The sequence below is a fragment of the Pseudorca crassidens genome, chromosome 9 (assembly GCF_039906515.1).
Source record: "Pseudorca crassidens isolate mPseCra1 chromosome 9, mPseCra1.hap1, whole genome shotgun sequence".
NCBI lineage: Eukaryota > Metazoa > Chordata > Mammalia > Artiodactyla > Delphinidae > Pseudorca > Pseudorca crassidens.
Genome location: NC_090304.1, coordinates 5017471 through 5030854, shown reverse-complemented (window position 1 = coordinate 5030854; position 13384 = coordinate 5017471). Strand labels below are relative to the sequence as shown.

Here is a 13384-nt window from a genome sequence, read left to right as displayed (position 1 = left end):
AAACCAGAGGAAACACCTTAAAGCTCGAACAGTTTTAAATGGGTTCTCCATGGTTTGTTTATGAACCCTGTAATCCTAAAACTTGTCCAGCTAAGTGCTTATTTATGTTTTGCTGCTTGCTAAGAAGACTTGTGTTAGCTGGCATTATAAAAATACTGTTAACTTCTAAGAGTCCGGACAAATTTTTTTGTGCAAGAGCCATGCGGGTTGCTACTAGGGCTTTCCTCAAGGCTGAAAGGGCTTCCTGTTACCCAGGAAGGCCTTTTATGACTCAGTTCCAGAGGCTGAAACCCAGCTCTGGAGGTCAGGTTCAACCTCCTCGTAACCTCAGAGTTTAGCAGTAATCCAGCAAATCCCACGTGTTACAGACCCAAAAACGGAGAGCCAGAGAGGAAGTACAGATCCTGTGTCCTCTCACTCCTTTTCCAGCTCACCTTCTTCACGAGGACGTGATACCGTTCAAATCAGCACGCCTTTATCAGGTTCCTCCTGTGTGCCAGGAGCTTAGAACCTACTGACGAAATGGAGAGGTTTACCATCCAGTGTGATGAGGATGGCGGGCCGGGGGAGCTCGGGGGGCCCGGCTCACCCCAGGCACCTGCAGAGACCTCCCAGAGAATGGGATGCATAATAAGGACAAGTAGGGATCAGTCAGTTTGCACAGAAGGCAACTCATATGAAGGCGCAGAGCTGTTTAATATAGCTCAAGAAAAGGGTGAGGTGGTGGAGGTGAGGCCAGAGGCCAGAGGAGAATTTTATCCTGAAGGCAGTAATCCTCCTCCTGAGGGTTTTACTAAGAATTACAGTATTTGATCTGTTTGGAGATGATCACTGTGGGCAGCAGCGTGAGAGCTGGATTAGAAAGGGCACACTGGAGACAGGAAAACCAGCAAGAGACTCTCCATTACATGTGAGAAATGGCGAGGGCTGATCAGGACAGGGGCCAGGCAGCAGCGAGAAAGAGACAGGCTGGAGACCCTGATCTTTTAGCTCTAGAATGTGTGTGTGTTCACGTGTACGGTTCAGTAGTGTTGAGTATATTCACATTATTGTGCAGTAGATCCTCTAGAACTTTTTTTGTCTTGCAAGGCTGAAGCTGTACCCATTAAATAACCACTCCCCATTCCCCCTGCCTCAGCCCCTGGCAGCCACCATTCTACCTTCTGTCTCTGTGACAGAGAGGACCTCATCTAGGTGGAATCACAGACCTAGGGACCTCATCTAAGTGGAATCACAGAGTATTTGTCCTTCTGTGACTGGTCTATTTCCCTTATCATGATGCCCTCCAGGGTCATCCATGTTGGAGCGTATGGCAGGATTTTCTTCTTTTTTAAGGCTGAATAATATTTCAGAGTCTGTGGTTCTTTGAGGTCACTGGGTGGGTGATAAGTGACTTGGAGAGAGACCACACACTTGGTATGATTCACTACCACTGTCACGGTGACGCTGGAGCTGGGTGTGGGGACAGGGAGAGATGGAGGGGGAGCATCCTGGATGAAGGTCCCATTCACCCTTACTCGATGGGGTGTGGCCTTACAGGTCTCAGCCCTCCTGACTCTGCTCCTTGGGAAGGGCTTCCTTTGCACTGACAGGTCCACAGGGGTCGAGGTGGGGCCGGGGAATGGGGGGGTGCTCCTCTCCTAGGGCTCTGAGCTGCCTCACCCCCCTGACTTGGAGAGCCTCCGCCATCCCCAGCAATCTCTGTGGCTTCTTTCAGTGGTTTTCGGGACTGTTGAGTTTTTAATGTTAGACTAATTCTGGGGAGCTAATCTGGGAAAGAATATCCCAGAATGATAACAACAACAGGAAAGTCATTTTTGTGTAGCCTAATTTAGTTATGAAGTGAAACTTTGACTTGGATGGAATGAGTCTAGAACTTTGCATATGGTGGGCAGGCAAAAATGCCTGTCAGATTGACCCTTCTAAGGTTGCAGGTGAGGTTTTCAGACATTGAGGTATCATCCCTTCTCAGTGCCAGTGGAGCCCAGCCGCACACATACAGAGTGCAGTGCAGGAAGCAGGCCCTCATTTAACCCTCAGGACTAAGCAGATGGTCGTATCCAAATTGAACAAATGAGGAAACCCAGGCTAAGGGGAGTTAAATAACTTGCCCAGAGTCACAGTAAGGTGGTGTGTCTGTAAAATTGGTACACTTCTGTTGTACACAGGTACTTCTTGGTCATTTGTCTCGAGGAGAATCCCCAAATAGCTAGCAGATTCCCTAGTCTAGCATTCCTTGCTTACAGCCTGGAGCTTCCAAATTGTGATAGAAAACATCCCTGATAAAGAACAGTGGTCCCCACACCCAGCTTGTCCCAGCAAGGATTTGGGGACTCAGCATTGAGTACTGTGAAGGAAAGCATGGTGTGCGATGAGAGCGAGCAAACAAACAGACCTGATTCCATCTGAAGGGACACATCTCAGGTGTCGACATTTAAACAGAGACCGGCAGGTTGGACCCAAACTGCAACATGAGAGGAGCAGCACAGACAGGGAGTAGCGCCCCTGCAGTCCCGCCACTCCCACCTCTGAACGCACTCCTGTGCCTGCAGGACCTAGAGAGTCAAGAAGAAAAAAACTCCTCTCTACTTTCAGAATTTCACTTCTGACACCAAATGTGTGAGTTTCCCACACAGACCGTTGCTCCACACCAGCTGAGTGTCCTGTGCAGCTCCGTTCAGGCACAGACTACGTGGGCTTAGAGTCAGACCACACAGGTTAAGGGCTCAGTCCCACAAGGTAGCTGCCCCATCCCAACCAGTACTTCTGACCAACTGGCTATAAATAGGGAGTTCCCGTGACCTCTTTGGGTTTGATTATTTGCTAGAACCGCTCATAGAATTCAGAGAAGCACTTTATCTGCTATTACCAATTTATTACAAAGGATATTTTAAAGGATACAAATGGACAGCCAGATGAAGAAGTAAATAGGACAAGGCCCAGAAGGGCCCCAAGCACAGGAGCTTCTATCCCCATGGAGTTTGTGATGTGCCACCCCCTGTCGCCACCCCGGAAGCTCTGAAGTCCGGCAGTTTGGGTTTTCATGGGGACCTCGTTAAGTGGACATGATCGATTAAGTCATTGATCATTAGTGATTAACTTGACTTCCAGCCCCTCTGCCCTTCCGGAAGGTTGGGGGAAGGGGTGGTGGGCTAGGTCTGAAAGTTCCAACCCTCTCGCCACCTGGTTGCCCCTCGCCGGCCCCCACCCTGCGGCTGTCCAGGAGCCCCCAGCCGCCAGTCATCTCATCAGCACCCGTCTGTCACTTCAGAGGTTCCAAGGGTTTGGGGGGTGGGTGGTCAGAGACCAAACACATATTCCTTATTATGTCACAGGAAGCCTTGCTGTTGTTTGTGCTAATGGTAGTAGACTGCAGGGCGGCCGTGGAAAGCATGAGTGTGGAGCGTGGCCGGCCGTGGACTGAGAAGCATTAAGGTTGTTTCCAGTTTACTGCAGTTGAATAGCCGGCATGCTTTTCTTTAAAAAAAAATAAACTATTTATTTTGGAATAATTTTAGATTTACAGAAAGGTTGCAGAGGTTGTCAGGGAGTGGCTGTATACCCTTCACCCATCTTCCTCCTGATGTTAATATAACCTTGGTACATTTGACAAAATTAAAAAATTAACATCAATGTGTTCTTTTATGTGTGGCTTTGTATTCTTGTGTGATAATCTCTATTGGAAAAAAATCATAGAGAGGAATTGCCAAGGGATCAAAGGGAACACACAGTTTTATAATAGGGTAGATGTCACCAAACTGCCCTCCAAGTGGCTGTACCATGTCCGCTTCTACCCACGGTGTATTCGAGTGCCCTTGGCCCACAACTGTGGGCTTTTCATCATTGCACATCTGTTTTTGAAAAATACTTGTGTTATAGTAAACTACTGAGGTGTTCTCAAAATGAAATCCTTCCCCTCTTTTTAGCGCCCAGCTGGTCAGCCAGCTTTGATGTCCCCATGGAGACAACGCACGGTGCTCCCTTAGACTCTGTGGGCTCTGACGTCTGGAGCACAGAGGAGCCAGTGCCGACTAAGGAGACAGGCTGGGCTTCTTTTTCCGAGTTCGCGTCTTCCCTGAGGTGAGCATGTGCGCCAGCTCTCTAAAGCTTTCCACAGGAGAACCGAGGATGCCATGGGTGTTGTTGACACTGTTGGTCACCTTGATTTTCTTCCAAGTTGAATATAGTGCCTTAAACAAGGTAGAGCATCAGCAGGGGGAGGGATTGACACAGCTATGAGTTACAAGAAGAACAGTCCTCCTCCTCCTTTCATCCAGGATGAACTGGGAAAGGAGTAGATCGTAACAGAGTAGGCTGGGGAGGCATGGCCAGCAAGTCAGCACAGTGCTGATGAAGGTGTCGGGACAGGCTTGGGAACAAGGTGAAGCCAGAGAATTCCTGGCAGACGCCTCAGTGTGGAATATTACAGAAAAATGCAGAATATATCTTGAATTGAATAGATAATACGAGCTTGTATTTCGCTTGTAGCTGGTCTAGTGCTGTAAATTAAGGGGTGTGACAGGTATGGCTGTCAATCTTGTTAACTGTAATTCTCAGTAACAGCAACCTGTCATTTTGAAGTTTTCCTGAATAATATTGTCAGCATTTGAGTATTAACCATGGACTTCATGTCTTGTTAGACTTACTTTGATTTGATTAACGTTGTTTTATTTCATCTACTGAAAAACAATCAATCTCCAGCACCCCATTTGAAAGACTTCGTTGCTTTCCCCATTAACCAGTGATGCTTTTAAACAGTCACGGCTAATGGAAAAGATGCGAAGACAAACTGTTATGAACTCGCATGTACCGTTACAGACAAACCAAAGAGGCGACCTTACAGCACCTCTAATAATAGCAGCGAGCCGTTATTCAGAGGTAAAAGTGAGATTTATGGAAAATATCTCCAAAATATGATGAATTACTTCACTGACTCTTCCAGTGCAGGACAATCAGGTTTCCAGCTCTTGCTCTTCTGGTTACTTGAGAATGTTGTTGGAGCATCTTGTTTACCTTTACAAGCCCTTGTGCACAGGCCGTGTTTTCTCATTAAATATCATTAGGAGGGCCAGGCCCTCTAGGCAGTTTGACTTGAGGTGATAAGGATTTTTGTAAAAATGGCACTGCAGATACAGTTCATATTGTACAGTGTACACACTGCTGTGCCAGCCCTGAGAGCCTGGTGATTATGTGACCATGAGGGGCTGGGGGCATTTTGAAACTGTCTAGAAACCTCTGAGAAGTCCCTGTGTGACTGCCCTGCTGATTTAGCAGAATATCGGCCCACCCACACTCATCTGCTACTCCAAGCCGCCGTCCATGCTTAGATCTGTGTGTCATTCATTGGAGTCTATAACCAACTGTGTCTCCCCAGTGGAACTGGAACTGATGTTCAAAGGTTTTTTGGGAATAATGATAACTGACGTCTGTTTCTCACTGCTAACCTCTGAATTTTCTCTCTTCTAAAAGTACAAAAGACTCTTTAAGGAGCAGTTCTCCAGTGGAAATGGAGACCAGCACGGAGCCAGTGGGCCCGCTGGCGCCCAGTGTGGCTGCGCTGGCAGTGCAGCCGGAAGGTGGGTGCAGAGAGCGCTGGGGCACAGCCTGTGGGCCGCTCCTTTGGTGGTGGTTCACACTATAACTTTATGCTGAGTTTTCTAGATCGGAAAAGTTGTCTTTGTCCACAAAGCAGGTTTTTAAAAAAGTTCAGGGGCTCCAAGGACCCAGGAAAATGAGATGGTGGGTCTGATGTGAGCAGGGCTATTGAGGAAAAGAAGTTGTGTATGTTTGCCAGAACCACAGCATGCTGATCCTAGAACAGTAAGGGATCTAAGTTACCAGTCATTCGGTTCCCTCAAGACAGGAAAGGAAACAGGCCCAGAAAGGATGAATGGCCTAGCTTACAGCACCCAGGGTGAATAAAACCAGAACTAGTCATGTGTGCTCCAAACCCATCTTGCACCCAGCTCTTTCGTCCCTTGGAGTTTGCTTTCTTGGTGCATATGTGTATGTCTGGGCACATTTCAGGCTCTCTGGTGGTTTATTTCCTTCCCACCTTTGTGAATAGGTGAAATGGTCAAGGGTATCCAGTGACTATCTTTTTCAAAACATGCACTTGTTCCTTGCGTAGGCCCTGAACTATTTTCAACCTGATGAGGGGCGTGGGAGGTGGGGGGAGAGCACGGAGGTTAGTGAGGGGGCGAGGAGTGGGCGTGGATAGTATGTGGAGGAAACAGAGAAGCCAGTCCTTAGAAAGGAAATGAGGGTACAGGTAGAGGGCACAGGACCCAAGGGGCAGGAAATTAATAAAGCCAGAAATTAGTATTTTGTAAACATTCTGTATATAGATGACATAATTTGTCCCTCAGCGGTTCTACAGGTGGCTTCAAATACCCCCATTTTGTGGATAAGAAAACTCAGGCATAGGTTGGGTTCTTTGCCCTGGGCTCTGAGGTTGGTAAGTGGTAAGGTGGTAAGGCTGGGTGTGAATTCAGGAAGTCTGACTTCAGAGCCTACACTCATAACCAGTATACCCCATGGTTCCCTCTTATAGAACAAAGAAATAATCCACAGGGAACCACAAAAAGGTAACTTTAAAAAAAGAAAAGAATAGGACCCAAGTGTGGGACAAGTGAGAGGAGAAGGATGAATGAGAAGGGTGCATGGATAAACCATGAACTGGGTTCTGGTGGGTTGTGGTTGTAGAATATACGACCACCTGTCCTGCGCTGGGAACTGGAGAACATGAGGGGCAGGAGAGTTGACTGGGAGAAAGTTGGGTGTGCAGGTAGCTGGGGAGACGGGGGGACTCACCAGTCCTACGCTGTGGGGAACCCACGCAACTTCTCTTCTGTGGGCATCGCTAAGAGGCAGCAACAGGCAGATCATGTCACTTTCCTTCTTCTTCAAGCAGTAGAGGTAACGTTGGGTGGCTGGGTCTGCACAGATGTTCGTGACATTCAGCTGTGTGTCCTTTTCAGCGCTAGGCAGTGTGGCCATGGAAGCCAGCTCTGATGGAGAGGAGGATGCAGAAAGTACAGACAAGGTAACTGAGACAGTGATGAATGGCGGCGTGAAGGAAACTCTGAGCCTCACTGTGGATGCCAAGACAGAAACCGCGGTCTTCAAAAGGTAACCAGGGCTACAGTGTGCTGGCAGCTGCAGGTTGTTGGAAGGGCGGGGGGAGGCAGAGGGGACAGAGACCGCAGATACTAACAGCTTTAATTTGATTCAAATGTGGGTTCAGACATTAGCCTGACATCTTTCTAATATCTCCGTTAAATTCATTGAATCTTTACAAAGAGATGGAGTTTGGTTCATTAAGTGGTCCTCCCCCCCCCTCCCCGTTTTCTTTAAAGATTATTTATGTAGTTATTTATGGCTGCGTTGAGTCTTCATTGAGGCACGCAGGGTCTTTCGTTGCGACGCGCGGGCTCCTCTCTAGTTGTAGCGTGTGGTTTTCTCTCTCTAGTTGTGGCACGCGAGCTCTGTGGTCTGCGGCATGCGGGCTCTAGTTGAGGTGCGTGAGCTCAGTAGTTGTGATACACGGGCTTAGTTGCCCCACGGCATGTGGGATCTTCCCTGACCAGGGATCAAATCCGCGTCCCCTGCATTGTAAGGAGGATTCTTTACCACTGGACCGCCAGGGAAGTCCCACCCCTCCCCTTTTAATAGTGTTTAGAAGACTGTAGGTTCAGAACACTGATGGATTCAAAATACGTGAGTATAAAAAACTGACAATTTCTAGCCATGATAGGAATTGCACTGGATACAGGCAGGCTGCAAAGCTTGGACCATCTAAGCCAAAGGTTTGGTACTATACAGATCATTTTCTCCAGACATAATGCAGTCAGCAGAATTCAGTAGCAAAATGATAGCTTTAAAAAAACATATTTGGAAATTAGCCTCACTTCTAAACTCATGGATCAACAAGGAATCATAATGAAGATGAAAAACTTAAAACTGAAAGAGTAATGAAAAAGTTCTGTCGAAACCTACAGACTGGGCTTCCCTGGTGGCGCAGTGGTTGAGAGTCCACCTGCCGATGCAGGGGACACGGGTTCGTGCCCCGGTCCGGGAGGATCCCACATGCCGCAGAGTGGCTGGGCCCGTGAGCCATGGCTGCTGAGCCTGCGCGTCCGGAGCCTGTGCTCCACAACGGGAGAGGCCACAACAGTCAGAGGCCCGCGTACCGCAAAACAAAAACAAAACAAAAAAAACCTACAGACTGCAACTGAACCAGTGCTTAGAGCTCTGGTCTCCATCTTACACAGACCCTTTCAGATCACGAGAAGTAATGCTTCCCAACTCATGAAGTCAAGCAAAGTATGAAAGAAAAAATAGTTGTAGGCTAATTTCACATGTGGGTCTATATGTAGAGCACTTTAAAGTTAAAAACTAGCAAACCAAATCCAGCAATGTGTTTTTAAGTCATGACCAAGGATGTATCGCATGAATGTAAGGATGTTATAACATTGTAAAGATTATTGAAGGTAATTCACAGATAAAAGGATAAAAACCCTTTGGACCTTCGGTAGACAGAAAAGCATTTGATAAAAATTAAAGTTGTTTGTGACTATTTAGCAACCTAGGAATAGAAAATAGCTACTGATAAAAGTGTCTACTGAAAGTCTACAGCAGACTTTATTCTTAACGGTGAAGCATTATTTTGAAGAAATAGTCCCTTCAAAGACATGACCCAGACAGCGAACCCTGCAGTGACTGCTTCTCTTCAGCACTGCGCTGCTGGTCTTAGCACATGCAGCATAAATAAAAACAGATTTGAAAGAGATAAAATGGTTACTGTTTGTTTGTAGGTTATGATTTTCTACATAAAAAATTCCAGTGGAATCTATAGGTAAATATTAGAATTATGAGGAAAGTTTAACAAGTTTACTGGATGAACCCACAAATCAATTGCACCTTATAAGCCAACACAAGATGTCTTAGATGTGTCCCTCCCCCTTTTTAAATGAAAAGTTAAACGTTGTCGATAACTAAGACTGAAAAAAAACAAAGGCCTAAATAAATAGGGAGATATACCATGTTTGCTATGGGACGGTATCTTTGGCATTTCTTAACAAATTAATCTATAAAATGAACGTATTTCTCATCAAAATCCCAATGGAGTTTTTATGAAAGGGAGAAGCAGATTGTGAGAGTCCCAGAGAAAGACCAAGGGGAGCCAAGAATAGCCAAGATCATGTTAAAGAGAGTAAAGTAAGGGGGCTTCACTGTATTAGGCAGCAAGACTCACTATTATTGAGATGATGCGTGTGACCTAGGCACAGAGTTGTACAAACAGATAGACAGACAGACCCCCTACACTTACGTGTTAGGGTGACATAAGCTGGTGAGGAAGGAAGGGACTAATAAATAGTGATTATCCAATGTTGGAGAAAAATAAGATTAAATCTCTCTCTCAACATAAGTATGAAAGGCAAAACTACAACTTTCAGAAGACAGCATAAGAGAGTATCTTACAACTTTATGGTAAAGGGTTTCTTAACCATAAAAAAGCCAAACCATAAGGGGAAAGATTAATAAATTTGACTTTATTTAATTTCTAGTATTCCAAAAGACACAATAAAATGAAAAGACAAGCCGTAACCAGCAAAGAAACATGCAGTAGCAGGATATAGGAAGAACCTAATATCAAAGGAAGAGACACAATCTAATAATAACTTTTTTAATTGACAAAGAGTACAAACAAGCCATTATTGGTGGAGGAAAACAAGGAGCAGACTAACGGGTCAGCCTCAGCCTCGCGTCAGTGACAGTAATGATTCAGTGCTATTCCATGCATTTTTGTTTGGTTGTTTGTTGTTTTGGCTGTGCCATGAGGCATGTGGGATCTTAGTTCCCCAAATAGGGATGGAACCCATGCCCCCTGCAGTGGGAGTGCAGTCTTAACCACAGGAACGCCAGGGAAGTCCCTCCATGCATGTTAATCTATTAATTCCTATCTAAATTGTTACAGAAAATAGAAAAAGTGCAAAAGGTGCCTTTATCTTTTTACGAGGCAGTGAAATCTTAATTCCAAAACAAATAAGGATAATTACGGAAAATGATCAGCTTATGTCACTTACAAGCAAATTAAATGCAAACATCCTATATAAAATATTTGCTAACTGAACCCGACAGTATACTAAAATTAATTCATAATGATCAGTTAGAGTTTATCCCTGGACTGCAAGGATGGTTCAGCATCAAGAAATCTGTCAGTGTAATTCACTGCATATTAATAGAGTGAAAGAAGGTCATTTGATGTTTTTGATGAAGCTTTTGAAAAAAGCTATATATGATTAAAACACTGAGCAAATCAGGAAGAGAAATGAATTTCCTTAACTTGGTAAAAGCTAAATACCAAAACACTACACCAAAAAGTGTACTTAATGAAGAAATTTTAGTTGCATTAACTTTCATGGAAGGAGCAAATAGGGATGCCCATTGTCACTGCCACTGTATAGGCAGTCCTGGGGAGTGTTAATAAGAAAGGAAAAAGAAATAGAGGTATAGGTAAAGATGAGATAGGAAGTGATGAAACTGATTATTTGCAGGTGATAATGATCAACTACAGCTAGGTCAGTAGCAGACTTGTAAGATTTCAGCAAAGCTGCCAGGTAAGAGAGCAATTTAAAAAATCAGTAGCCTTTCTCTACATCAGTAATAGGCAACTAGGTTGTATATAGAATAAAAAGGAAAGTGCCAGTCACAAAATACATCCAACTATAAATTATTTAGGAATTATCTTAACCCAGATATCTATAGAGAAAACTCGAAAGTGCTAATAAGAGGAGCCACAGAAGAAGATCTGGACAAGTGAAGGCCATCACGAGATGGGACAGCTCAGTGCTGCAGAGACACCCACCATCACCAAATTAATCTGTAAGTTTAGTGCAGTCCCAGTCACAATTTCAGTTGGATTTTTAAGACACTTGATAAGCATATTCTAAAATTCATGTGGAATAAAAAGTTTCCCAAATTGCTTAGAGAGCCATAGAAAGGTTAAATAAGAGACTTACCTTGGCAGTACTGGTCATGCTGCAAAGTCAAAATACTTAAAACAGTGTAATATTAGCACACAGATAGCTAAAGGGGCCACTGTGGTGAGAGGGAGCTCAGTCCCAAGGCGGATGGCGCAGCAGGTGACGGAGGCGGGCTCACTCAGTGAAGCCTGAGCACGAAGGGTGAGAGCACACGTGCAGCGCCTCCTGTGTGCCCGGCGCTGTGCCAGATGTTTTTCACGTGTTAGCTCGTTTCTTTCTTTCAAGGACCCTATAAGTACCATGGCTATCCTCCCACTTTCCAGATGACGAAAATGATATACTGGAGTTAAGTGATGTGGCCAGAGTCTCATGGTAGTTAGAAGAAAATGCAGTGTATCCTGACCTGTGGACAGAAAAGGACTTCTTTTTCAAAACAAAACAAAGCAACCTCAAAAAAAAGCAACCTCCAAAAGCATAAACCTCATGCAAAGAATAGAATTGGATTACATCAAATTTAAGAATTTCTGGCTAATAAAGTATTGTAGACAAAATTAAGAGACAGATGGCAAATTGAGGGGGGGAAAGCTTACAGCTGTAAATCAGTCAGAAATTAACATTTAATATTCAAACCAGTAAGGAAGAGATGTAGAAAACCCAAATCAGAAAATGGGCAAAAAATATCATTAGGCAGTTTACAGACAAGGAAACCCAAAGGGGCAAAACTAAGAAGAGATACTCAAAACTCATTCATATCAGACACCTCTTACTAGACTGGCAGGAATTGGAAAGGTGGGAAATGCTGAGTATTGGTGGGGCTCTGGGGCTACAGGAGTCCTGTCGCCCTGCTGGTGGGCATGCTGGCTGGAAGGGTGACCAGCATTTTCCACTCCTGGGTGTAGAGCCCCGAGAAGTGTCCCAGCGGGTCCACTGGGGCCCCAGCAGGCAGTGGCAGCGTTGCAGCCCTGTGCACAGAGGCACCGGTCGCTGTGAGAACGCGGTAGAACGGGAGGTGTGCACCGTGGGATGCTGTGCTACAGGCAGCAGGAAAAGATGGCCCTCCAGACTGTGCTGGTACAGAGATAAATGCAGGGAGGTGTGCGGTTCCAGGCCAGTGATGTGTCTCAGAATACACGCACAAGAATGAAAGTAACATGTATTGAACACATCAGGATAGTTGCTTTGGTGGGCAGGGAGTGGAGAATGGGGATAAATTAGGAGGAGTAATGAACTAGACTTCCGTTCACTTTCCTCCTTGTAAGTTGCCAGACCCGTCTGAAAGCCACCGAGAAGTCATCCTAAAGTGAGGTTTTTCCTAAGCAAATCTGGGACAGGACCCCACACTGAGAATGATGGACTGTCCCAGAGGGAACCTTTAGCTGCCCTTAAGCTCAATTTAGTGCCGTCTTGAATTGTGTCAAAATGGGAATGCCAGACACAAGATAGGCAGAAGTCTAAATTCCCCGCCCACAGACAGTTGACAGCATTTGCTCCTTGTCTTTCTCTGCAAGAGCTCTATCTAAGGGGAAAATCATCCTTTCATGTTTTGTTTCCCCAAGCCTCTCTGTGACCCCTCAGGACCAGTTTTTACCTTTCTGGCCACTGTTCCTGGCTCTCTTTCCCTCATGGTTTGTCCTTCTCACGCAGTCAGAGGACAGCTCGGGAGCTCACCCTGGCTCAGGCTGCGTGGCTCACGCGACGTCAGCCAGCAAGCTGGTGGGGGATTGGCCCTGAAGGCAGAAATCTTGAACTAAAGACTCATTCCTTCAAACAGGTTCCTTTGACACCTTCACCGAGTCTGCAGTTCTGCTTATGTGCAGTCGTGGACATATTATTCCCCCAAATACCTCATTTATAGGAGTATTCTGAAACTCTTGTACATTTCTTTTTCTGTTTTGCACACTTGGCTTCAGAGTGTTGAAATCCTACCGGTATGTACAGTGATGGGGGACCATTCTTTACCAGACACCAGCTGCATTACATGGTCCCTCTTTCGGCTCCCAGTTGTGTGTGATCCTCCCCTTCCATGGTTTCCCAGTCGTGTCTGTGGTCCCTGTGATCCCACCCACCCACCAGCATGCTCAGCCCCGGGGCTTGGATCCATGGCCGCCATGACTTCCAGAGCCAAGTGCATGCGCCCTCCTCCTCCACCCGGTGCTGCCGCGTCGGGCGTCTAACGCTGCCTGTCGTCCTCTTTACTGCAGTGAGGAAGGAAAACTGTCTACCTCTCAAGATGCTGCTTGTAAAGATGTGGCGGAGAGCCTGGAGACGGCAGAGGGGAAGTCTGCAGCCCCCCGGCCCCCCAGCAGCAGCCCAGAGCAGAGGTAACCACCTGCTTCCGGCCATCCTGCCTGGGCCCTGCTCTGGCTTTGTCTCCTGGGAGCTGGGAGGGAAGCTGG

General features: G+C 46.1%; 1 protein-coding gene across 19 annotated transcripts in view; it reads left to right on the top strand.

The window, feature by feature from the left end:
- The window catches only part of PPP6R3 (protein phosphatase 6 regulatory subunit 3), a 126713-nt gene that overhangs the window by 107923 nt on the left and 5406 nt on the right, over positions 1 to 13384 (top strand). For 12 of the 19 annotated variants that reach the window (XM_067748025.1, XM_067748027.1, XM_067748028.1 and 9 more), the window contains 5 exons: positions 3927 to 4080; positions 5470 to 5576; positions 6981 to 7131; positions 12899 to 12916; positions 13190 to 13309. In XM_067748025.1, the coding sequence (XP_067604126.1) occupies positions 3927 to 4080; positions 5470 to 5576; positions 6981 to 7131; positions 12899 to 12916; positions 13190 to 13309 (550 nt within the window). Of the gene's footprint in view, positions 1 to 3926; positions 4081 to 5469; positions 5577 to 6980; positions 7132 to 12759; positions 12785 to 12898; positions 12917 to 13189; positions 13310 to 13384 lie in introns of those variants that run through there. The other 7 variants (XM_067748041.1, XM_067748039.1, XM_067748037.1 and 4 more) reach the window with 2 other exon arrangements.